This window comes from Copadichromis virginalis, linkage group LG22 (genome assembly GCF_057382275.1).
Source record: "Copadichromis virginalis isolate Kocher_CV1m ecotype Utaka linkage group LG22, C_Virginalis_male_GT1.1, whole genome shotgun sequence".
Taxonomy (NCBI): Eukaryota; Metazoa; Chordata; class Actinopteri; order Cichliformes; family Cichlidae; genus Copadichromis; species Copadichromis virginalis.
Genome location: NC_140638.1, coordinates 4730968 through 4757197, shown reverse-complemented (window position 1 = coordinate 4757197; position 26230 = coordinate 4730968). Strand labels below are relative to the sequence as shown.

General features: G+C 41.6%; 2 protein-coding genes across 2 annotated transcripts in view; both read left to right on the top strand.

Annotated features, from left to right (window-relative positions):
• The first annotated feature begins 2405 nt into the window (after positions 1 to 2405).
• LOC146682475 (uncharacterized) lies at positions 2406 to 17593 on the top strand. Its single transcript, XM_085446180.1, has 3 exons — positions 2406 to 2984; positions 3365 to 3470; positions 11249 to 17593. The coding sequence occupies exon 3, from the start codon at positions 11645 to 11647 to the stop codon at positions 15791 to 15793; it is 4149 nt and encodes a 1382-aa protein (XP_085302306.1). The 5' UTR covers positions 2406 to 2984; positions 3365 to 3470; positions 11249 to 11644; the 3' UTR covers positions 15794 to 17593.
• A 4126-nt stretch (positions 17594 to 21719) lies between these two features.
• Positions 21720 to 26230, top strand: part of dbpa (D site albumin promoter binding protein a) — a 42359-nt gene continuing 37848 nt past the window's right edge. The window contains exon 1 of the mRNA XM_085445494.1: positions 21720 to 22685. Coding sequence (XP_085301620.1) covers positions 22490 to 22685 — 196 coding nt within the window. The 5' untranslated portion in view covers positions 21720 to 22489. The remainder of the gene's footprint in view (positions 22686 to 26230) is intronic.

The following is a 26230-nucleotide window of genomic DNA, read 5'->3' as shown; positions in this document are numbered from 1 at the left end:
TGTTTTTCTGTGTGGTGTGATTAAATATTACTTTTTTAATATTTAGGTCACATTTTTATGTTTAGAACTTTTTATTAATATATTTAATGTTGATCCTGACTCCCTCTGCTTTTTACAATTTTTTTTTTTAGTAGATTTCATTTTTTCCCCTTTTTTTTCTCCCAGAGTCACAGGCCCTCTGAATAAATGAAGTTGGAATGAAAATTTCCCCTTTTTTTCCAGAATTATTGACCCTTCATAAATTCCTAAGTATGGAGACATCGACATGAGATGTTCAGGGTTAAGAAAAAAACTCCACAAAAATGCATTTGAACTCTGCTAAAAGTTACAGATCGATTTTACATCAACTATCTACATACATTTAAATTGTTAAGGAAAACTTCAGAAAGTACATTTTGGTTACATTTTTCAAGGGCCATCTATAACTGATATATAGCTGACACAGGCTATTGCATATCTTCTCTTCTACCTAAATCAAACCTACACCCTTGTTTCTATGGCATGTCTTCTTTCAACCTACATTGAGGGGCTCTCTATTAAAGCCACATTTTAACATTCTGAATATAACTCACAGTGTGAAATTAAGAAAAAAAAGAGCCAAACAAGTTCTATATAATAGTTTGGACACAGTACATTTTCTCTTTTATATGGAATATTAAAACCTTAAATGATCTCATCCAGTCTTCATTAAAGGTCTACTGCGTAGAATTCAAGAGGCTCTACAAGTATAAATAAAATATTCACAATTATGTGTTTATTTTATTAAGTTTTAATAAAGTGACAATGAACGCTAATATACCAGCACACTTACAAAACCTTTTCCATACAGTGTCCTTTGTGTCTAAAGTAAAGCAAACACTGAATCTATGGACTGCCTTCAGCAGTTTCACCCACTAACACTGGTTCTCCTATTCACATGCAAAGGGGGATTTTATGATGGGTATTTATTTGACTGTGGTTTCCAACCGTGCATCTAGAGGCCACAATGTACTGCACTTTTAAACATGTATGCAGTGTTTACACTGACAGAATTTAAACAAAGTTTGGATGCACAGTCTAAGTTTGAAATGACTGACCCATGAATAACAGTATATGTATTTATATACAGTTGTACAAAGCATTAACCCCTTCCTATTGTGCAAAAGTGATGAAAAATATGGTGTAAATGGGCACTACCATATAAAACTGCTGACTTGTGAATCTATTCAATAGTGACTGGCGTTTAGAGATCCTTTCTGTAGAGGACCACAAGGGTCACAGAAAAGGTAATAAAGCATTTCTTTAAGTATTAATATGAATATTACAACTATGCAATAATGCCTTTATTTATAAATAAGGAATTAATCTGGAAACAGACTAAAATATAAAAATGTACTTCATAAATATAGTCATGTGAGTTAGAACGTTTTCACAGGACTCTCTGCAGCTGTGTGAAAAACTATGCAATTCAAGAGCTTGTAGAACCACCTTCAGCAGCAATAATTTTTTTTGCTTGGATTTATGAGTCTGTCACATCGTTTTGGAGGAATATTACCCATTCTTCTTTACAGTGTTGCCACATTGTGTAAATTGGTTGTAATCATAATCTGTGAACATCATAGTCCATGAAGACTGCTGTCTGACCTCATCTGACCAGACCTGTCCATCGCCAGTCCAAAAAAAGTGTCTCAGAGCCGATTCCTGATGTAATCACACACCAAGAACTGAATTAAACGGGGGGGCGGATTACTGACTGAAAAGATGTAAGCTGAAGCTTTAACTTGCTACGCCTTCTTTTTTTCATGCCAAAAACACTTTTACAACATGGTTTCACCATAAACAAACAAATACAATAGCAACCAGGTGACAAAAACAAAATGTTGATAATCACGCCCCTTTTACAGATGCAGATTCGCAAGAAACCTCAGGAAAGTTTTCTGAATATTTAATAAGGCGAGTAGCGTTTGACTTCCTTCAGCTGCTTTCTAAATCAAACCTACACCCTTGCCCACAATGTGAGTGTGCAAACAAATCCATGTGCCCACAACACGAGCAGCGCAGCAGAGTAAACACACAGTCAAACACACCCACACAGGCAATAGGCAAGAATAATACACTATAATAATAACTTTAATTGAATGCAAATGAGGCACCAGGCACACAGCAGCACTTCCATGACGCGCGCACACACACACATGTTGTAATGTTATGCAGCATGCACCCTAATGATATCTTTAATTGACTAATTAACATTTCACACACTTGGTGTGAAAACACACACATTCACACACACAGTGACACGCAAGGGACTTGATGGCTTACGGTGTTTGAAGGCAGTTTTTTTAATGGGGTGTAAAGCGTATGCATGCACGCGCACGTACACGAACGCTCTCGCGCTCACATACACACGCGCGCGCTTTATTTATTCTTGAGCATCATGCTGGATAGGATACGGATTTTGGGCAAGAGGTGGATGTGAGCGTGGTGGCGGTGGTGTGCTGGATGTGGTCGCGGCCGGACAGACTAAAACCTGCGCCTGGCTCTACCCGGAACCATTATGCAGACAGGAAACAACCATTTTAAGGCCAGGAGCATCCGAGGAGCCGTCGTCTACAGAGGGGGGGACACCTAAAGCTGACACGGGGCGGAGAGCAACCAGCCGGGGAGAAAAGAGGGAATAACACGACGGGAACAAAACAAAGGCTCCGTGTGAGGGAAGAGGAGCAGTGAGCCACTCCAGCTGCATGACTCTACTGTCACACAGACAATGGACTTATCGGGGCAGGCCAGCGGAAACAGTTTTTGTTAGCGAGAGAAAAGCAGCCCTCCCGGGCCGATGGAGAGCCAGGCCTCTCACTCCGCTTTTCCCTGGATGAAGAAAAAGGCCCCGCTGACAGGCTTTAGGGACCCCGTTCTCGCGGTGCACAGCCACCTTCGTGTGTTCACATTTTTACTTCCTTGGTTCTGAGTCTGTTTTTTCGCACCCAGACGTCGCATGCTACGAGGTAAAAACAAAAACAAAAGCCGTTCTCAGCAGGACTGTGTCGCCTAACGAGCTAGCTGCCGAGCTAACGGTCCGAGCTAAGCTTTAGCATTGCTAGTTGTTGGCTAGACAACCAGGGGACCTCATTTAGCATCACCTTAACCTACTTTAAGTAGTGTTTTTTAATAATTAAAACTATCGTAATTAAAAAATTAATTTAACTATGTATATGTTAAAATGCGAGTAAAACAGCGAGACAATGTTGTTGTTTTTTAACGATTAGAGCAGGATCACTAGTTAGCTAGCTGAGGGATTGACGGATGCTAGCAGAGTCTGGCGAGTGGCTGGAAACGATTATTTCCATCAGTCTGACCCACTCGGTCATCGGTTCATCTATTCCAGATTGTGGACCTGAAGTCACCGGTTTTCCCCGGACTGTCCTCCCCCCTCATTCAGCGCCGTGGTCCAGCCAGCAGGGTGCTCCAGATACAGACCTGTGGATCAGCCGGTAAGATGCAAGCAGCATGCAGTCACCCCGCTCTCAATTAAGGCTCTATAGTCTTATTCTTGTGTCAGCTACATTAAAAATTGATACGTTAAAGGAGATCAAAGTAATTTAAACTCTGCAAAAAATCTGAATAATCTTTGCATGCTTTTTTTGGTGCAAATTCTGGTGCTCGGTTTGCAACTTTGAATAATTACGCGTTTCTGCAGCGATTTATTTCCTATAACTGGATTTAAATCTTAAAAACAAAGTGTTTGCTGCCATGACATTTAATAAAATAGGTTTCATAAAAATATTAGGATGCTAGCCTCCCTGGTACTTAACGTTGCAAATTTCTCCATAATGAAAAAGTTAAAAAATAAATAAATAAATAAAATATATATATAGATAGAGAGATAGATAGATATAGAGATAGATATAGAGATAGATATAGAGATAGATAGATAGAGATAGATATAGAGATATAGATCGATAGAGAGAGAGATCGATATATATATATATATATATATATATATATATATATATATATATATATATATATATATATATATATATATATATATATATATATAAATAAAATTAGGGCTGCCACGATTAGTCGACTAGTCACGATTATGTCGACTATTAAAATCGTCGACGACTAATTTAATAGTCGACGCATCGTTTGAAGCTTTGTAAGATCACAAAGGACGCAGGAATGAGTAGTAGGATTTAAGAGTGTAATAACGGACTGAAACAGAAGATGGCAGCACTGCATGTACAAGGATGCCAGCTGCCATTAAACCCGAAGAAGAAGAAGCAGCTGTGTCCCAGAATTCATAGCGCGGCCCAGCGCAGTTTCCAACAATGGCGGCAGCTAGTTAGTTTTAATGTTACTCTTATTATTCTTTCTGGGTCACAAAATAAACGTTTAACATATTTTCAGGCGAGAATGTAGCTGTGTAAACTTCAAATATCTGCTCAGTTTATCAGGACACCACATATTTTCAAAAGCGCTCCGACGTTTTCGGAGACATCTGTTACCCACTAGGTCGTTAGCGAGCCGGGGGCTAGGCTCACTAGCCCCGTGAGAACACCGGACTCCCCGCAAATCGTTTTCTACTCAGGTTAAATATATATGAGTCACTTAGATAACTTAAAATGTTATTGTTTGGCTTTTTTTTTTTTTTTTTTTAGTATTTTATTTGTTCCTGAGTAAATCAGTTTGTCTGAGATTAAAGTTATAGTTTTTACACAGCTGAATAAACGTCAAGCAGGCAACTGATTATCAGAAGTGTGAGATGCTCCAGAATATACTCCGGTGTCCTGTTATATTTTAGATAGCAAGGAGTTTATTAAACTTCACCGAAACAATCTGCAAATTTCATTAAAATGTAATAAACTATCATCTTGTCTTTATTTTTAGTTAGCACAGACCTTAAACACTTAAAGCTGTAAGCTAATGATAGTTATATAAGAGCAGATGCTGCTGGTGCAATAAGCTGTAGTTTTACGTCCAATGGATGATGATCTGATTAGTCGACTATCAAAATAATCGTTTGTGGCAGCCCTAATATATATATATATATATATATATATATATATATATATATATATATAAATATAAATAAGGCAGTAGCAGCTCCTAGTGTCCTTTAAACAACTGATGCTCGTGGAAAGAAACACCCACTGTAATAATGCTTTTTATTACTTGTTTATATCCATTATGAATAACTGGACCTGGATTTTTTTTTTTTTTTTAATGCTTCTTTTTTTCTATCCACCATCTTTCCTTTTACCTCCTAACAGAAGTGTACTTTGGATGCATATTTTTGTTCAATATCTAATGTTAATCTATTTGCTTGAATTTTTGTTTAATTGGGTATAAAGGGAGACAAAACTTAAGAAGTAAAAAAACAAACAAAACAAAACCATTAAATTTTAAACATTAGAAATGGCTTAAATTGCTGCTATTACTGCTGTTTCTTACCGCATTATAAGTATTGTGGTTTTGGGGCTGCTGGATGACAAAATTAACCTTTTAATGACAGCTCCTGCTGTGAGATGTTTGTGATGATATTTTCCAGAAGACATTTTCTAAATGCTTTCCTTCAGCAGACATTATTGGTAATAAATGCACTCAGTTGAGCTCTTCCTTAGTAATGCCACCTGATGATAGACGAAGCAGTGCAGTCTACTTTGCATTGTCACGGGAATTTGCATGTATTGACCCAGTGAAGCAGAAAACATGTAAATATGATTTTTTTTTTTTTTAATCCTAATGTTCCACCAAATCTGTTTTACTTTTCTGGAGATAAATATTTAACTTTACCAGTTCACAAATTTTAAGATTTTCTGGTGTTGTGGTTGCTGTTGCATTTTTTTTTATTTTTTTTTATTTTTGCAGCACCATTATGGCATTTTATGCTTTACATTGTTTATAGCTCTCTATTGTATGTTCCTCTGAGTTTTGTGCAGAATAAGAGTGAAATGAGCGTCCACCACAAGTGCACAGAGCCTGGAAAGCCTGTGTTGACATACAAATCTGATAACCACCAGTGGGATACCTGTTATCTCTGACCTGGGTTTTAGCTGTTGTTGAACCAAATAACAGAGAAATCCTGACTACGTTGAGCTTGCTTCATAGTATTCACCCCAGATACAGGCAGTTTTTTAAATATTTTAGTGTAACATAACTGATTGAGTGGAGCCACTAAAGCATGTTGCTCAAGTTCTTACATTCAGTAAGAATTTGTCCTTATGAATGTAAAAGGCCTTCATCAAACCACCTGTGTGCATAGTTAAAATGTGAAAGAAAATGGTATATTCTCTGCTCCTATTAACCAGAGGTTTGTTTTTATTTTGAACAAAATATAAATTGACTAATGAACACTATAAGCTAATGTGGATTTAGAAATCTTTATTTAAAGTAAGTAAACTAGCTTTTCCTATTTATTTTGGGGAGCAGTGTGTAGGGACGGTACCTCAGGGTAGCCGTTCAGTGGATTCGAACCCTCGACCTTCCGATCATGGGGCCACCACTCTACCTACTGAGCTATCCCTGCCCCAAGTGCCTGTTATTTTTCATAAATGGATAAAACAGGACTTATGTTTTGTTAATGGTCAGTGTGACATTTAAACATTGCTGCTGTTGCTAGTTGGTGTCCAAAATACTAGTTGGTTAAACGTATTATTTTATTTACGACACCATTGTGGTTGCAGCTCACTTAGACATCTGTCCCTTGTTTCTGTCATTTATATGACTAGTAAATTAGTTACCAGGAACATTCTCAACTCCGACCCTTGCCTCTGGCTGGATACTGAGTGGGGTGACAGTAAAAATCAAATTGAGCGTACAAGTAGCTGAAATGCATGCCGACACTTTTAGCCACCCAATTACAGTCTTCAAAAAGAAATGGCACACACTTATACCTGGATTATGGACACTGCATTGGTTGTGCTGCACACCAACTGTTGTTACAACAGTTTTATCACAATTTATACTGACAAGCAACGCTTGCTGGATTTGCTATTTTATTTATGTATTTAATTTTAACTGGATACTCTCATCTTTTCAAATTGTTGCAGCTCTGAATCTGAGCTCCTGCAATGATATATCACTGAAATTAGGGGTGGGGGGAAAAAATCGATACTGTGTAGTATCGTGATATTTTGTTTGCTAATAATGTATCGATACAGGGACAGCAGAAATCGATATTTTGTTACAAAAAAAGTTTTTGTGGACTGGAACTCTGACTTCAGAGCATGTTGATCCTTTTTCTGAGCAAGAATCCTTCACTGTCCAAATGTGTTTAACTTTTTTTGGCAGCAATAAACATGTTTTATTTTAAGTTTTAAACTTTTTTATTTAATGTAAAATTATATTTTGTTTTAATTTACTTTCAAATTCTTCAGTTGCTGAATGGGCTGCATAGTTTTCATAAATTGCATAGTTCAGAATAGCTATAATTGTACCAGATGGTTGCATTCAGTTAAGTTGGACTAGACTGTAATACAAACCATTCAGTTTGTCAACAATAAAACTGACTGAAATGAGAGACTGAGTGTGAGACTTTGATATTAGATAAAATGAATATTGATAAAGTTTACCTTTATGTACAGAATCTGAATATCGCAAAGTATTTTTTTTAAAAATTGCAATAATATCGTATCGTGGGATGTATGGTGATTCCCACCTCTAACTGAAATGATGGTAAAGACCAAAACAACTGTATACTCTTGCCTGCAACCCAGGGTTGAATTGCTGTAGTTTTTTACATTGCTATCATTTGCATAGCTTGCAGCTGGGTAATCTTCATATATTGTGCTGAACACAGAAACCCAAAGACCATCGGCCCAGTTTCTGTTTGGGTGGGGAGGCAAGATTAGGGTTTAACAAAGAGCCTCCCTTTGGGAGAGTGATCGCTACCAAAAACATTTTAAGGACCAAAATTAGATTTATTTTACTAATAAGTCTCATTATTGTTTGTAGCCTGGCTGGAGACACAGAGCATTTGGAAATTATGCTTTGTGTGATATTTTCCACTGTTGTAAATACATTGAGCATGTTTTTGAATTTCATCGTATTTGTTGTGCATTCTAGGCTTTATGTGAACTGGCATGGGATTGGAATTGGCTTTGTTATGTGTTCCTTAGCTGTGAGAACCCCCCCCCCCCCCCCGGTATTTGATTGAGTTTTGCTATAATCGAGCAGACCTACGTCGGTGCTTCTTTTTTTTTTTTTCTTTTTTGTTTTTGGCTTAGACTGTTAGACTGTTAATGACTGTTTTCTTAATTTCACAATTTGCATGCAGCTAAACTGAATGCATGATCATTATGCTTTGTCTGTACAGACAACATACAAAATCCTTCCTGGTTTTATATCTGACTGTACACAGATGTGACAGCGCATATAAAGACGTTTGGCTTCTGTGGTTTCTGTTTCAGGGGAGTCTCATTCACATCGAGCGCTCACTGCAGAGCTAGAAAAAGGTCAGAAATAAAAGCAGATTTGACCCTAGTTTTAAAACCCCCCAAAACAAAACGAAGTATCGGACAGAAAATGCGATGCTGACACAGGAGAAGTAGCGACTTGAATTATTTAGGCTGATGTTTTGGAGAGGTTGAAATGATGGCGGGTTGTTGCATGCAGTGAACGCGAGAAGCATCATTAGTTAAATTAAAGAGGGTGTCATTATTGTTAGATTATGACAGGAGTGTCATTTTGCTGATGTTTTTGGCAGTATTAAGTTGAAGAATGAAGAAAACTGGTGTTTCAAACGATACAGCCTCAAATATTTTCATTTGTGTTTTTTGAGATAAATGAATATGAGCGAGTGCACTTTGTCCTCTTCCTTTGTTTTTATGGAGCTAAAATATGTTTTCTCCTTTTTAAAGGAAAGCATATCAGTAGGTTATTGATTTATTTGCTGTAATTTACTTCAAGTCAAGTGCTTCTTTTAGGCTGTCATATTGCACATGCAAAATTCAAATATCAGACAAGTGCTTGCTTGGTTCATTTTCAGTCTATCTCTCCTTCTCCCTTGTTGTAAATCAAGCCCCCATCCCCCTTTTTGCATCAGTGCCCACCCTAAAACCTCAAACTCACTCACAGTTTAGATCAGAGTGAACTAAGATATGATGGAAACTAAATCCATCTAGAAGAAGTGAAAGTTGTAAAAGCTTTCTGAAGGTGAGGCTGTGGAAGGATCTTTGACTCTTCTTTGCAGATGCCTTTGTCTCCAAGGGTCTCTAATCCAGTCTGCTTCTGGAAATGTTGTTAGATTATTGACTTCGGCTCTCTGTTTCTATCCCTGTGGCTTCCATGCAAATGTCTAGAGTTCAGTGGTGCCTGGGCCTCTCTTCACTCCCTGTTTGAACCCACAAACATCCCACAGCTCTGGGCCTACAAGGACTGGCAGTCGTCCTTGCCAGACAGATTTCACAATCAAAAATGCTCACTAGCCTGAGCATAACCTATCGGACAACACTGTCTTCCACTACCTTCATATCTTTTTGTATATGTTTTCATTTTGAGTTGTATTTAATGTGAGAGGAAATCTGCTTTAACAAGACAGAAATCACACTAAATAATGTCACAAAATAATTAGGATTGCAATTTTTGTTATAATGGAGCAGTTCTAGTCTGAATTGTACAGTACTATGTTGTGTATGTTGTGACGTATTGCATTCCTTAAGAGTTTACAGTATCACATCAGTATCACGTCACTCCATACAGAGAGAGAGAGAGAGAGAGAGAGATGGGCGTTTTGTGTGTGTGCATTTGTATGTGTTGGAAGTCATTTTATCCAGCAAGAGGTGGACAGGAGCCATCTCTGAATTCCCAGTGAGTCCCAGTAAGGGTGACAATTCAGGGAATTTGTCACCCTTACTGGTGTCTCTAAATTGCGAAATGGTACGGTTCCTCTTATAGTATTAAATTTTATTTTAAAAAAAATTGCAGGCTGACACACATAACTGGAATATGTCCTAATATTTGATTGAAGTAAATATTACTGTGTCTAGGCAGAATTATTAATTCATATTACGGTTTTAAGGGTTTTTGTATTACATTTTCTCTTAACACACATACTTACACTGTCACAAACAGAAGAGAGAGGAAGTAGAAGTTAACAATGCTGAGGCAGGAAAAGAGATGCAAGACTGAGAAACTTTTAAAAGTACATCAACAGGAATTGAAGCAGCAAGTCACATAAGAATTGATTTCTGAAACAAAATGCTCATAATCAGCTCCTGTTGACCCACAAGTGATATTTTGGAACATGTAAACACATTTACTTCTGGTAATTTGCTCTTGTTCTGTGAAAATGTTTAGGTCTTAAAGTTTGAATAGGGAATGATGTGACTCTTTGTCTACGTGATCTCTCCAAATGTGCCATATTTTTATTTTTATATTTAGCTCAAATAGAGAAGACTCTGCTTCAACCAGACAAAGGCTTTGAGTTCTTGATTAATAAATAATTGGAATGGTCAGTAATCAAAATGGCTTCTTGTTCATTTCCTCTCCGATTTCAGTTGTAATGCTGATTATTTGACTGTAATGTTTATCTGCAACACAGACAGGAACCATTGAGGATTGATGATTTCTATCCTGCTTACATTTATTTCTCTGGATTTCCATGTTTGGCTTATCGCTTTTCTGCCTGCCAGTAATGATTTTTTTTTTTTTTTTAAACTAAACACTGTGATTGGAACTGCTTTCTCACACTACAACAGAAACAAATTACAATCTGGTTTCACAGCTTGGCCACAACAAGGATTTAAAGGAAATCATCTCCTGAGAAACTCAAAGTTACAGCAGCTGCGGAGCTTTAGGTTCACTGGGTTCGAGCTTGATGAGATTAGAAAACCAGCTGAAGAAAAGTTTACCTGGTTGAATAAACATTGAATGCAGTACGCTTTCCAAGATTTCCAGAGTTGTGCAAAAATAATTGTAGAACAGCTGCTTTGATCCTCTTGAGTGGATAAAACAGGAAGCCAGTGACCTGGTTTTTACACAGTAAAATCAGTCTGCTTTTCTAAAAACACTAAAAACTAGAGCTACAGAAACAAACAGGTCATCTCTTCACTGCCAAAAAACTATCATCAGGGTAACATGAGTGCAAATAATCAGTTCTGAAGCAAGAGACTGATACCTGCGAAAATTTGTTTGTCCTAGCTGTATCAAGTTCCACACTGTAATTGCTAAGGGAGAGGCACTGAGGGCAGGAAAAACAATATGTTGTTATTGTTTAATTTATACAGAATTACTGACATTATTCTTTTTGATTGTTTTTGTTCAGGCTCCTCGAAGATCTCCTTGACTGGATGGAAGGCCAGTGAAACAATGGTTCAGCCTGCACAGAAATAACGGACACACTCCACTTTATGGGACTGCTATGGAACATTCTAAAGAAACACTACAGACTCTGTTTTCTTTTTTATTATAGTTTAGTATATTTATGACATTTTTTTTTTCTTTTTTTTTTTTTAAAGAAGCATTTGACGCTTCGCTCTTTAGCGACACATTCATGTAAGGAAAATCAGGCTCTCGGTGGATTATCGTGGCCTGTTGGACGTTAGCAGGACTACTTGTGAAAATCAGACCGCCGCAGGTTTGATAAGGGCTCACTGCTGTTTCCAGCAGCTGCAAACGGGTTGTGCCACCCCTGAGTGCATTGTCACAGCTGCATTGGGAGATGTTTCAGTTCAGCAAGTACCCCATGGACATTTTAGAAATGCTAAGTGGACACCAAGCCCACCAGTTCAAAGGCCTTGGATTAGAACGACAACTGAGCCACCAACAGCAAGTGCAGCTGCAGCACCAGCAGCAGCTGCAACAACAACACCAACCCTGTGGTGACACATCTGGAAGCCTCTTGTCGGGCCTCGGCCTTGGGTCCCTCCAAACCTCACGGAGCAATGCTTTTGCAGACTCCTCATCATTGTTTGCCAAAATGAGTGCTCCTCCTCCATCCATCTCCCACCAGAGCCAGTCGTCCACGTCGTCTCACAGCTCCAGGAAGTCGAGTAAGATGAGCAGCAGTAGCAGCAGTGGCAGCGGGAGCTCCTCGTCGGGGTACCCCCAGTTTCTGCGGCCTTTTCACCCTGCTGAGGCAGCGCTGGCTCAGGAGCAGCTCCACTCTGGGATGGGACGTTTCGACTTTGGTGGGAGCAGCAGTGGAGGAAGCGCAGGAGTCATTGGGGGGGTTGTCACACCTGCACCCCCGCCTCCCCCGCTCCATCCAGGTCTCTCTGTGCCCCAGCCCTCTTCTGGCCCTTCTTCCTCCTCACCCTCACCCTCCACCTCTGCTTCCGGCTCCAACAACCCCTCTGGTAGCACTGCGGTCCCCTTAGTTGGCCAGTCCGATCCTCGCAGTCTCCACCAGCAGTTCAGCTGCATGCTTGCTGCTAATCAGTACTTCCTGTCTGGTGTTCCCACCAGCAGCAGCCTAGAGCAGTTCCTCGTCCAGCAGGGCACTCACAACCACCTAGGTTTGGGCCTCGGGCAAGGCGCCTCAGAGTCAAACTCAGCACTGGCTGCCCCTCCTGCACTCCACTCCTCCCACAGCCACACAGCTCCACAGCCTCAGCAGCAACAGCAGCAACTCACCCCACACGCCTTATCTCATCCACACAGCCACACTCACCACCCGCACCCTCTTCACCCAGCCCCGCAGCCGGCCCCACTGGGCGGTTTTGATTTCCAAGGCATTCCTGTCCTCTCCTCTAACCAGATAGCATCGCTAATGCAGCAAGAGGCTGGCCTCCCCCTCCCGCTGCCCCTGCACCTGTCCCTCTCTAAAGATGATGGAGCAAAGTCTGTAGACAGCTCGTCTACGTCAGGATCGAGTGGGGGTAGCAGGAGAAAGAAGGCAATGGCGGGTTATCTGCCCCAGAGGAAAACGGACAGTAGCAGCCACAGTCACAGCAGCAGTAGTGTTAGCAACTGCCACAACAGCAGCTCGAGTGGGCACAGTCAGAGCTCCTCATCGGGCCTCGTAGGAGGAGGAGGGTCTGGGGGCGTCAGGCTAAGTGGAATCGGAAGTGAACCGCAGCATTCCTCTCTCCTCTCACCGTCCTCGCAGCAGCAACAGTCATCCTCCACTGTGTCCTCCTCCTCATCTGTTCCCACCTCCTCAAATCCCACCTCTGTGCTCGTTGCCAACGGAAACCAACAGCTGTCAAAATCCCAAGAAAATCATAACAGCATCTCATCAGGCCAGACAGAACCAGAACCCCTTTACCACTGTGGTGAGTGTGGTAAAACCTTCACCCACCTTTCGAGCCTACGAAGGCATCTCCGCAGCCATGGGTTGACACCAGAAAGCCAAAGCAGGAAGTCAGACTGTAACTCTCCCAGCCCGGAGAGGATATTCTGTTGCGGCGAGTGTGGGAAGAGATTTAAAAAGAGAGGTCACCTCATCCAGCACAGTGTCACCCATTCAGAAAACCGGCCTTTTGTCTGCAGCATCTGCCAAAAGTCCTTCAACCGTCGAGAGTCACTTACGAGACATGAGAAGATCCACGACGAGAAACCTTTCCGCTGCCCGGCATGTGGGCGTTGTTTTCGTGAGAGCACCTCTCTCCTGAACCATGCTGCTTCAGGTGCTTGTGGCAAACCTCCACGCAGTTCAAAAAACAGGGCCAGCAGTGCAGGGAGTGCATCTTCCAACCCTAGCAGCAGTAAAATGGAAAGTAGAAGTGACAGCGTAGGGATTTCAAGTGATGGGGCAGCGATGGCCAGTGACAAATATGCAACAGATTATTCCAGAAATCGCTACCAGAGCCAGTCGTCCTACAACAGCAGCGGTGTCGACGACTACAGACGATCCCAGCCTTCATCTCTGTATCCCCCAGAAAGCACATTAGCCAATGAAATGACCAACCAGACCCTCCGGAAGGCCCCTTTAGCCCCAACTCTTCACCCCCACCCACAAAGTCAGCAACATCACCACCATCAACAGCAACAACAGCCGCACCTTCCACTCTCTTCCCTATTGGATGATTCAGAAGATGAGGTCACCAGCAGTGCAATGTCAGCCATCGCTGCTGCAGCCGCCGCCTCGTGCGATATAAACACAGAAAGCCGGGAAGGAGAGAGGAGGGATATCATTGGAGGCCTATTGGGGGGGTTGGGGTTTGGTAACCTAGGTGGACCGTCATCCACCTCCACCCTGAATGGTTCCACCATGCCGCTGACCCACCCCAGCCAGCCGCACACAAAGCCCAGGAGGCCGCGGAAGCCCAGAGAGAAAAGGGATCCCAATACCATCGTCAGGAGGAGGAGGAGCCCAGCACCGCCAGGCGACGGATCGGAAAGGCCGTACGGATGTCAGATATGTGGCAAACGCTTCAGGAGGGCGGAGACTCTGAGGCGCCACAACCGTGTCCACACAGGGGAAAAGCCTCACGCGTGTGACGTCTGTGGCAAGATGTTCCGTGAGCCTTTCCACCTCACCAAGCATCTGACTGTACACTCGGGTCAAAAGAACTACAAGTGCAATCTTTGCGGGAAGATGTTCGCCTACGCTCAGAGCCTCGTGAGACACGGGAAGCTGCACAGAAGAGGAGAAATCGACAACCAGGGGAGGAGAATAAAAGGTGCTGCTGCCGCCATCAGCCAAGTCGCCAACACAGGGAACTCTGACTTCTTCTCCTCCTGCTCTCAAGGAGAAAAGTCTCCAACGTCTGGCACGCCATCACAGAGGCTTTACACCTGCACCGTTTGCTGGAAATCCTTCCGTCACTATTTCCACCTGACAGCACATCAGCAGACTGTCCATGGCGGCAGGGTGGGGCTGGAGAAGTCTTTTCGTTGTGAAGTGTGTGGCAAAGCCTTTGCTTATTCTAACAGCTTAGTGCGGCACAAGCTGTCTCAGCATGGCATTGACCGCAACGGTCAGCGCGTGAATCAGAACCAACCCTCTGGATACTCCCCGCTCTTCTACGATTCTAATTCAGCTCCCAACTACGCTGCTTCCTCCCACATGCCACAGGGGACATCCGGACAACAACCAAACCCACAACAACAACAACAACCGCCGCCGCCGCCACCACCACCACCTCCTCCTCCGCCACCCCCACCACAACAGCAGCAGCAACAGCAACAACAACAGCAGCAACACCCGCACCCTTTTTACTACCGCCCAAAAAACTACCAAAAGCGTCATGGGCAGACAAGAAAGCACCGGAAGAAAAAACGGCGAGTAGTGATCCACAGCATCATGAGGGACGGAAAGCTGGTGGGCGTGCCCCTGAGTAAAGACACGCGCAGGAAGCTGATGATTCTGAGAAAGAAGAGGGGCAGACTACAGGCTCAGCTCAACAAAAAAAAGCTCCTGGCACAGTTGAGGATAAAGGGCAGTGTAATGAAGGTGAAGTCATGGTGCGGTGGCGCCGTCAGGGTCACGGGGCTTACATCGATGGACGTCCCCATCAAACGCTTCCCCTGCCCCATCTGCCCAAGCACCATGTATGCCAAGCAGGGTTCTCTGCTGGTCCATCACGCCATTAGGCACCCACCTAGGAACTCAGGCCGCCATGCCCGTCTGCGGTGCCAGGTGTGTGAGAGGCGCACCAGTTCGTTATACAAAGCCTTGAAACACAGGGGCCAGCATCTTAAACAAGCTGCATTCCAATGCCACAAATGCCGACACAGTTTTTGGAACCCGCGGCTACTCGCCCGCCACAAGTTCTGCTGCCGGGCGACCACCAGCAGTGGGGGTGGGAGCTGGGGACTGATGAGATCTCCATCGTCAGATGATGAACATTCACCAGTCCAGCTGCCAGTCCCAGGTCTGGTCCAGCCTGAGAGATCAACGGTTCTGACTGACTACAGTCAGTAAACACTTTTTTTTTTTTTTTTTTTTTTTTTTTTTAGATTGTTTTTGATGTTTATTTTTTTTAAATAATCCAAGAAGCAAGCAAGAGCTAGCAAGTTTTTAACAAAAAAGAAAAAAAAAAAGGTGGAAGTATGGGGTTTAGTGTAACTACAGTAATAACCTCGAGCCTTCCTCCTGTGTACAATCCTAACTTACCACAGCAACGGTGGTCGATAAATTAAAGTGGACTTCAAAAGGCCCAAAATCAGAACCACCATCACAGGCTGTTTCCTCTTCCCCAAAGGTGAAGGAACTCAAGACCACATGACTTTAGTAGCATCTGTTATTAAAAACAGATTCGGCTTCCTGTCCATCATGTTTCTGTTTTTTTTTTTTTTTTTTTTTTTTTTAAATCCCCGGTCATCAGTGTTTGGGCATAAATGTGGATTGGATGCCTTTTGTAGAGGGGATGTATCTCCGGTAGTAGGGATGCACCGATATTAAACAATTTGACCAAAAGAAATGCAGATTTATACCTATATATATTTTAGTGTTTATTTTTATTTATTACACAGCTCAACTATGAAACAAAAGTTTATTTTTATTTTTTCCCCTGTAATTATGTTCTGCCAGGTTTGACCACCAGGGGGCACAGTTTTATCGGTTGGTGTTTTCAGTTAACTTTTGATATTTTCTCAAGTGGAGGGATGGGTGGATGTTTGTAATGAGTTGCCAGGTTACATGGACTCACTGCACCATCTTGTGGCGATAGAGGAAAGTACTAAAAGCCACTTTAATAACTTTAATAAGTGGCTTTTAGATATAAAATCTTTTAGATATACAATCACTTTTTTATTTATTACATTTTGGAAAGTTTCAAATTGTTTTTCCAACAGAGATTTGCATAAAGTTCCGTTAAAGTCTTCTGTTCTTCATCACACTCAGCCAGCACAAAAGTAACGCAACACAACACACAAATATCAGTAAATGCCTTCTTGTGTACTGATATCCCTCCAAATATCGGTGCATCTCTATTTTTTTAGTTCTAGTTTGCGTTCACATTATTCACCGGTAAACAGTAGCGTGTCTGTCTCTTGGTCTGTGTTTATTTGTTGCCCCTGTGGAAGAACTCTCTTTTTATACTGAGATGAAATTTGCCCTCAAGATAAATTTATCTTTAATGGAAAAAAGAAATCCTGATGTGACACTATTGTCATTTTTAATGAGCTTCTTGGGACAATAAAGGGTTTGTTTGTCTAAAGAGACTGAAGGGAGACAGTTGGGACAAACAAAGTGTTGATCTTGTTTTTAATGTACACTACTTTATGATGTTTTTGAAGAAGCGTGAACAGAGAGTGAGAACAGGAGCTGTTAGTGTGTTCAGGATTTGAAAAGGAAGAAGAGAAATAACCGAAGTGTACTGTACAATTCGTATTATATTTTATTATATATTGATTTTTTTTTTTTCTTACACCGAGTATCATTTCTTTTATCATTGTTGCTAATGTTTGGGTGGGAGGGAACGAGTCAGGGTCTGACTTTGTAAAACAGCGGGATGAGTATATGTATCGATGTGATATCCTCCCCCCTCCTCCTTGAGCCCCCTTTTACCTACTCCCTCATTGCCACACTTGATGCCCCATTTTTGTAACAGAAGCGTGTACACATAGTTCATTACTTAGGTCCTGTCCAGATGTGTGTTTTCTTTTACCTGTAAAACTAAAACATGTAATATTATTACTAAATTACTATCCTTTTCATTGCCTAAAAGTGAGTTGTTGAAAACCCTCAAATCGAATAAAAAAAAAAAATCTGAAACATTGATTGTTGTCTTAAATCTTCTGTTTCATGCACTCATCTCTTTTTAGTTAAGTGACATGTTATAGGATGTATATTTTAAATGTTCCTGAAATGTTGGTTATTTGATAGTAAATGGAGCATAAAGGAAAGTGCATCATTTTACATGATTAACTGATCTCCCTCAGATGACAACATTGTACTGATAAAACTGAGCTTTCAACATCTTTCAACAAGTTTACCTGCAGTTGAATCCAAATGAAGTTGGAGAGATGTAGATAGCATTGAGGAAACTGTTAGTTACATGAGAAGACATTCACTGCCATGGTTTCCCCCAAAACATGACAATGGTGTTTTAATTAGTCACATCTTTGAACCATGAAGTCCACAACTGAAAACATACACTCTGCAGTCACTTCATTAGTTGCACTTTTACTGTACTGGGCTGGACCCTTGTTTTGCCTTCAGAACTGCCTTAATTCTTCATAGCATAGATTCATCAAGGAAACATTCAAGAGATTTTTTGTCCACAGTAACATGATAGCATCGCACAGCTGCACATCTACAATGAGAATTTGCAGTTCCAATACATCCCAAAGGTACTGCTGGATTGAGATCTAGTAGCTGTGGTTGTTCAAGAAACAGAGATTATTTAAGCTTTGTGGTATGGCATTTTATCTTAAATTAACTTCATATGTGCAATAGTGAAATTACATAACTGACAGTGAATATATCTAAAATAACTTTCCTCTTCTTTTTTCTTTTAGAGTAATATTCCACAACTTAAAACATGCTGTTAAAGTTTGTTTTTCCAGCAGTAAATATGTCACAGTTGCCATTAAACTTCTCAGCTATAACCCTAACCCCACGCTCAAGGTCCAGCATAGGACTTAAGTGGGTGTCCATCATGTTTCTCGCACAAAGACAAAAAAACTTCCATCCCCTCAAAGTTTGTTTTAGACAATTAGCGGATTAAGGATATTTTTATCCACACTTTCTTCCTGCAGGGACCGTGAAGTGGTATCTCTCTCATGCTGCCTGTGAGAAAACACTATGAAAACAGCCTGGCACAAGCTGAGCACCCGACTCACATACAGCTGTGACAAAGCTAGCCTTAAACACCCGAAACACGCAGACAGGTGTGCTCTTTCATGCACACTCAGCTGATCTTCCCGCTCTCAAATCCTCTGCACGTCACAAAATCTTAGAATGAATTATTAGGTGTAAACCCTTAAAAAAACACCAGTGGGAAGTGGGGTGTTTTTTTTTAAGTTGTTGCAATACCAACAACCAGTCACTAGATGGCAGCATTTAAATATCCTTTAAAACATGGCTGAGTCCCAAGTGTTGGAGGAAGGGATGAGAGGAAAATAATTTTGATTCGAAACGCCTCATGAAACTCAGATCACACATTAGTGGAGTCAAGCTGTTGTTTCACACTTTTTGCTGATCCGTGCCAGCGTGCACGCACTCAGCTGCTCTGTGTGTGTCTGTGTGTGAGGCAGATTATTTTGGCTTCTTACTATTCACACATTCCTGTCATGTATGTGTAACATCACTATATCATCATAACATAAGATGTGTAGGCGCTTCCAGGAACCATGAATGACAGCAGCAGAAGTCACGTTTTAAACCAGTTGCATTTTTCGTTCATTTACAGGATGTTGTAATAATGACTTCTGCTAGTTTGGTTTGCAATGCTAGCGTATGGCTAACATTTAAACAGAAATGACTTTGTTTTAGAAGACAAAATAAAGTACACCAGTATTTTGAGGTATGTTTCACATCGAAAAGAGCTCTTTAATAGCAATAATAGTATTATTATAGCCCGCTTTTTATGTAGTTTATTATAATGATTTAATGCTTGCCAAAACACTTGGGTTCTTTTCTAAAGGCCAAAATCACACATATGGTTTTTTTTAATTGTTACGTGTCTGCTAACTTGACTTTTGCCTGGATAAAAAAAGAAGATGATAATAAAAATGTTTTTGCTTCTTTCACACTAAAGACAGGAAGCCAAGTTGCAGGTGGTATCTTAAGTGGAGTTAAGAACAAGTTAGCTTTAGAGGTTTGGAGACAAAGTTAGTGAAGTGAGTCTGAGATGGTTCGGACATGTGCAGAGGAGAGCTAGTGGAAATACTGGACAACAAGGTGTTGACAAAGACCACAGAGGAGGTTCATGGATCTAGTGGAGGACATGCAGATGTGCTGGTGTGACAGAGGAGAACTATAGGGGTGGGGTGAGATAGAGACAGATGATCGAAGAATAAGAAAAATTAAGAATTTCATACAGACTGGTATGAAATCCACTGATGTAGATTTAGAACTCAACTTTATCTGTCTGGTAACATAGGAAAAAAGTTCAAACATGTAACTAAAAAGCATACAAAACAAAACACTCAAAATATGACGGAAATATTAATAATTAATAATCAGCAAAAATACTTCATTGTAGTAAAAAATCACTGAAATGCTAAAAATGGTTTTAAAGTGTAAACAAAATTAAGAGCTTTTGGATCATTTATTGTTTATTTGCTGTTTATCCGTTTTATTAACGTTGTCTTTGTTTTATGAAGTCCTTGCTGTATTTTTTGTTTACTTTGCCTTAGTTTGTCTGTGCCTTCGGAACATTTACGATGAAAAGGTAAATATGATCTTTAATGGATCCTTCAGAAGTGAAACATAAACACCCCCCTCCTTCCTCCAACCGTGCTCTCACGCGGCCATGGCATGGGGAAATCTGTGGGCGGAGACTGTGACCTATTTTTAGCCAATAGAGCGCTGAGAGCCGCAGCGAGTGACCTAGATTCAGCCAATAGCAGCGCTGCACAGTCGCCGGTAGGCAACAGTCGGCGCGTGCCGGGTCCATGTGCTTGTTGTTGAGAGCGCGAGAGTCAGATAGGGACATCCAACAGGGAGAAAACAGACGAGGCGCTGCTCCTCGGGTGGTTTTATCAGATTTGAGACAATTCAATGACTTTTATTCTATTATTTTGAAGCCTCGCAGCAAACAGTTTATGTATGAGTTAAAACATACTCACAATATTCAAGGAAACAGTTATAAATTAATGGTTTCGGTGTACTGCCAGTATAATAGAGCGGGCCTTTATTTAAGTGTCTCTTTTGTTAAAAAGAATAGCGTGTATATGTTTTTAGTGTGGAGGAAATGGTAAGACCGTTTGTGTTTGTTCGCGTTTGAACTCGGGGTAAAAGTAATCGTATTTTCCCTTATTGCTCAGATAAGGAAGTGGAAAAGGTAAACATCCTGACGTTTCAGTAGCTGCATCTCATTTTAGTACACACACACACGCGGCGGGCTCTGCTTTCGCTGTTTAAGTGACAGCGTGAGAGAAGAGGGGCGGGGCGAGGCGTGTTCACGGGCCATCCAGGAATTATCACATGCGGCCGCTATTGGCTGAAACTTCATGGAGGCGTCACGTTTTAGTGTCAATGTGTGTTGCATTCACGAGAAGCGGTAGCGTTTTAGTAATCTTGTAATTTTACATTTTTATAACATTATTTTCTTATTCTTTTTATTAAATAAATGTTATTTTGCTTAATTTTTTAATAACATTTACCATATTTTTTATCTGTTGTTTTCATACTTTTATGAAATTTAACATATTTTCTTCCATAAAAGTTTATTTTATATTATATTTTCTAGCTGCCATCGTTTTAGCTTGTGTTTTATTTTATGCATTTACATTGTTAGGCCTTCATGTTTTATGTTTGCACTTTAACTTAATTGTTTTGCGTTTTTCCCTTTTTTTTGGTTTATTTTGTTCAGCTTGAATCTAGCATGTATTGTAAGCTGATAGCAAAATAATATAATTTATCCTTGAGCTGCATCCTTGCTTTTTAACATTTTTAACATTGTGTGATCGTTTAATCAGAAACATTTTCAACATTTCTTAATTAGTAACCACATTAACTGTCAGTCATAGACATTCATTTAATTTCTTGACTGCAGTCCCAATAGTTTTTTGTGTTTGGACGACCAGAAGGACCTCTATTATACATGGGAATGTCAACATCGGGTACAGGACTTATTTTTTGTCATGAGATTAAACGTTTTGTTCAGTTTCCCTGAAAAAAAACAAAGGAGAAAGAGCAAAATAATTTGAAGTTCACATTTACCAAATTTTAAACTAGTCATAAATGCAGCGCCGAGACTCTGAGTACACGGGAGGGAGAGGCGTGGTCAATTGGGCTGTGTGGGCGTTGCCGCTGTATGCAAACGATCCACGCCCCCAAGCGCCTTTCCCCCGTGAGCGGTGACGTCACACGAGCGGCCCGTGTTGGTTCCAGCTGACTGGCAGAGAGGGAGAGAGAGGGAGAGAGAGGAAAATAAGAGCCATCAGCCCCATCTATCCGTCTCTCATACTACTGGATATTATTATTTTTTCCGGGGGATCTCTTTATTTCCGTCATCTTGTCATTTTTTCGCCCCTCTTTTTGTTCTTCGCTCTTTTCTGTCTTGGAGACTTCCCACCGCCGCGACTCGACTGTACTCCGCTGTTTCTACTGCCTTTATTTCTGCTCTCTTAATATTGTTTATAGCTCCCTCTGGACTCACCGAGCGATCGACCGACCAACTAACCGACTGACAGCTACTCCTGGAGGATGAATTAGACTCGGTCAACATGGTGCCATTTTGGATATAAATCCTCCCTCTTTTTTCTTTTTTGTTTCGTTTTTTTTCTTTCGCACATTTTCTTGCATGGGACTGGCGACAATCAGGTGGACACCCTGAGCGCACACGCGTCACCTGTCCGCGCACCTTTTGAAGGCGCGCCCGTCAATTAGCATCACTAAGTGGATTATTTTGATCTTACGGTCTCTTGCAGGTTGCCCCACTCCACTTCCTCCTACCCTCACCTCCTCCTGTCCTCCTCCTCCTCCTCTTATTCCCCCCGAGAAGTTATGTCAAGGCCTCTTACCCAGCTCCTACCACCGGATCTCCCTGCCGGGGCCACAAGCCCTCAGTTTGGGGCCAGCAACCCGGCTGGAAGCGGCCCCCAAGGTGGACACCTGACCTCTATGACCAACCTGAAGTCTCTGCTTCAGGTGCCAATCAAGGCAGACCAGAGAGGCCCCAAGGACTGTTGCGAGATGAAAGGTGAGTGTGGGCACGTGTACCCGTGTGAGTAAGGGATCCAATAGGAACAAACTCCTTAAAGGGCCACTAGGGAAATACCTCAGCCGTACAGAGGCCAATTTCATTGTATTGCAAGCGCAGTATAGGCCTGTATTATGTATGTGTGATGCATATAGGAAATGTCCACATTAAGTGTACTAAAGGAGAGTAAAGATAAACTTTATTTACAAAGCTCTTCGCACACATTTGCAAAATTTATCTGTAAATTTGTGATTAAGGACTTATTGGGCCACGTTTTCAATCCCTTTACTCAACTGAAAAAGCCAGATTTGGCCTTTGTTCCCAACATTTTCATATGTGGAAAAATGGCTGCTTGATTTTAAGCTGATTATATTAGGGTTTTGGACACATTACCAGCTGCTGTCATGAGGATTAAAAAAGAAGAAGAAGATAATTAAGAGATATTGAAAGAAATAAAGGGCTGCAGCTCTGATTTGAAAAACAAACAATAAACAGTAGCTTATATTCTTTGCAGAAATGTCACAGGGATTATTCATGAGTGTGTGAACGTGTGTGTGTGCATGTGACTGAGTGGGTAGGTGTGATTGTAAAACACAGAGGAGGCCCTGCTTATCCAACATGCACTCACATGGACATTGTTTTCTTTGCAAGCTTTCCTCCTTCTGGCCTGCTGCATTTTTATATTAAACGCTTCCCTTTTGCATTTGGTGGTGGTGAAGTGAAATGATCTAGATGAGGAGGAGGAGGAGGAAGAGGAGGAGGGAAGAAGAGGGTGTAAAAAAAGAAACACAATCTGGAGTGGATGCCATCAAAAATCCAGCCAAAGCAGCAGAAGCAGCAGTCGTTTGGTTTGTTTAAATAAAGGTTACTGAGTGGGATTGAGTTATTTCCCATCCTCCAGCTGCCACAACAAATATTAACCAGCCTGCTTCTCCTTCCTCTCTCTTGCTGTGGGGATATTATAACTCCCAGTCAGCTGCTGTCACACGCATACGCACACTTGCGAGGCAGCGATTTGCATTGATTCTCTTCCGCTGAGTACCAGTAAATTAAGTTAAACCTCAATTAAAACACATTTATTTAACACGAAGAGATAAAAAACATGTCCTCACAAGAACAGAAGGTTGTCAAGAGTCAGTGCCTCATGAGTGTGGATACAACTGAACACACACATTCACAGAGAGGGGTCGGGGGGGCAAAGGAATGGCACTGTCCAGTGGCTCCCTGCATGTTGTTGGCCCCTGGTGGCTTTTTGGTGCCACTACAGCTCCTTTCTGTGGAGCAGGAAGAGGAGGAGGAGATGATGGTGAACACAGTTGACAGTCTCTCCATGGAGTCAGAAAGCAGCTCAGTACAGTATCCTCCTAATGAGAGGAGAGGCATTCAGGGGCATAAAGAAGATGTTTTTGCCCCTGATTTAGCTGCTGTTCCCCTTCCACAATGCAGCCCTTTGCCTTGCCCCCCCCCCGGCTAGCTTTGTTTGACGCCTTCACAAACACCCACTCTATCTAGCACATCTCCCTCCCTCTCTCTCTCTCGCTCTCTGTATTGCATGTCTTTGAGTTTTCCCTCTCACACTTTCCTGTCTTGCTCTCTTCTCGTCTTCCACTCGCTTCACACAGCGGTCCCTCCGCTGATTTATATTTTCTCAGGTTTTTGTCTCCCTTCCTCTCTGTCTTCATCTTTTACTCTCATCACCCAGACTTATTTTTTTTTCCAAAGCCATTTATTTGCATCCCTCTCCTCTTCCTCCCCTTGTAAATCTCTCTCTCTCTCTCTCTCTTCTTTTTGCACATTTCACTCCTATTTGCATGGATCATCTCTTCTTCCAAGCCTCCACTGCCACGTTTCCTCTCCTCTCTGCTGTGCTGCGGGTCAGTTCGCAGTCTGTCAGATTTTAATGACTTGTCCACTTGAGTTCAAAGTGTCACTTTGATTAAGCTGTGTCACTTCCACTTATTCCTCCCATCCATTCGCCCTCTGGTCCTCCTCACGCTGCTTTACAGAAAAGGGATTTCCCCATGTCTTTTAATGACTTTGCCCTCTGTTGCTTTTAGATTATCTTTTCATTTTCCTTTGCACTTGAATTACTTCACTTAAGCTCCTGTGATATCTTAGAAGTGTCTGCTCGACACTGTGGCTAGTTTGACTCAGCTGAACTGAGTATATACTTGAGAGTATACCATGTTTATTTTAATGCAAGAAAAAGATCTGCTGCTACCACCTTTATGTGTTTTTGCAATGCTTTCATGTGCTAGATACTGTCTGTCACAATGCCTGATAGTCACTGCAAACCTTAAAGCTTATGCATTGTTGCATATTGTATGCTCAAGTTGGATGGTTGCTTTGCCCTTTTATTTCTTATTAGGAAGCTCTCGGCCTGCTCCAATCTCACTTACTGACCTATATCTGTCAAAAAAGTATAAGAAGTCATTGAATTTGATCCCAAGACTTTTTTTCTTTTGTCTGTCCCTAAAGCTTGGATTAGATTTGGAAAAAGGACATTCCAATTTGCTTCTCCGTCGGCTTTAGATCAGTTGCAAAATCAACTAACTGTAAAGGAGCTGCTTTTCCTGGAAAAATTTAAGTGACCTGGAGGCATTTAGGCCGGATTCTCATTTATTTTGAATGACAATATGTACCGCCAAATAGAATTGTGAGTTCTTTCCTTCACGTTGGTCGCCCTGAAAAGTTGAGAAAAGTTCAACTTTGCAATTACCGACACCACTGCTACCAGTCACATCATCCATCCATTCATCTCATTTTCTTAACTGCTTATCCACTTCAGAGTTGTGCTGGCATGCAGCCTATCCCAGCTGTCACAGGGCGTGAGGCAGGGTACACAGTGGACAAGTCACCAGACTATCACAGGGCTAACACACACAGACTAGTCAAATCAGGTCAAGTAAATATACAGAGAGCGTGAGGTGGCTGCTTTTGCAGTTTGGCATCAACACGTTGGAGAAATCGATCATTGTGGTGAATAATCAGCCCGCTATCTACGAACAAATTTCACAACAGGCAGGCCGATGAAAACTCGCTTAGCTTGCCTTGTTAGTGATTGGTTGTTGTTGCTATGGTGATTGCACCACCAAACGTAAGGAATAGCCATAAATCAGGCTGCAAATGTTCCACCTGAATGTTGTTTCTGGGATACTTCACTTATTTGTCTTCTTGGACAAATAGGCTGGAGAAACTGATCAGGAAGGCTAGCTCTGTGGTCGGCATGAAGCTGGACACTCTGGTGACAGTGGCAGAGAAAAGGACACTAAAGAAACTGATGGACATTATAGACAATGCTGGGCATCCTCTGCACACGGCCATAAACAATCAGAAGAGTCTGTTCAGTGACAGGTTGCTTCTCCCCAAGACAAGAACTAACAGACTTAAAAACTCCTTTGTCCCACACGCCATCAAACTGTTTAACTCCTCTCTGGAGGGGAGAGGGAGGGGAAACAGGAGGACAAAGGAGGGGGGAACAACTAAGCTGTAGTGCCTCTGCACCTCACTGTACAATACCTTGTGCAATACTTTTGTAAATAGTC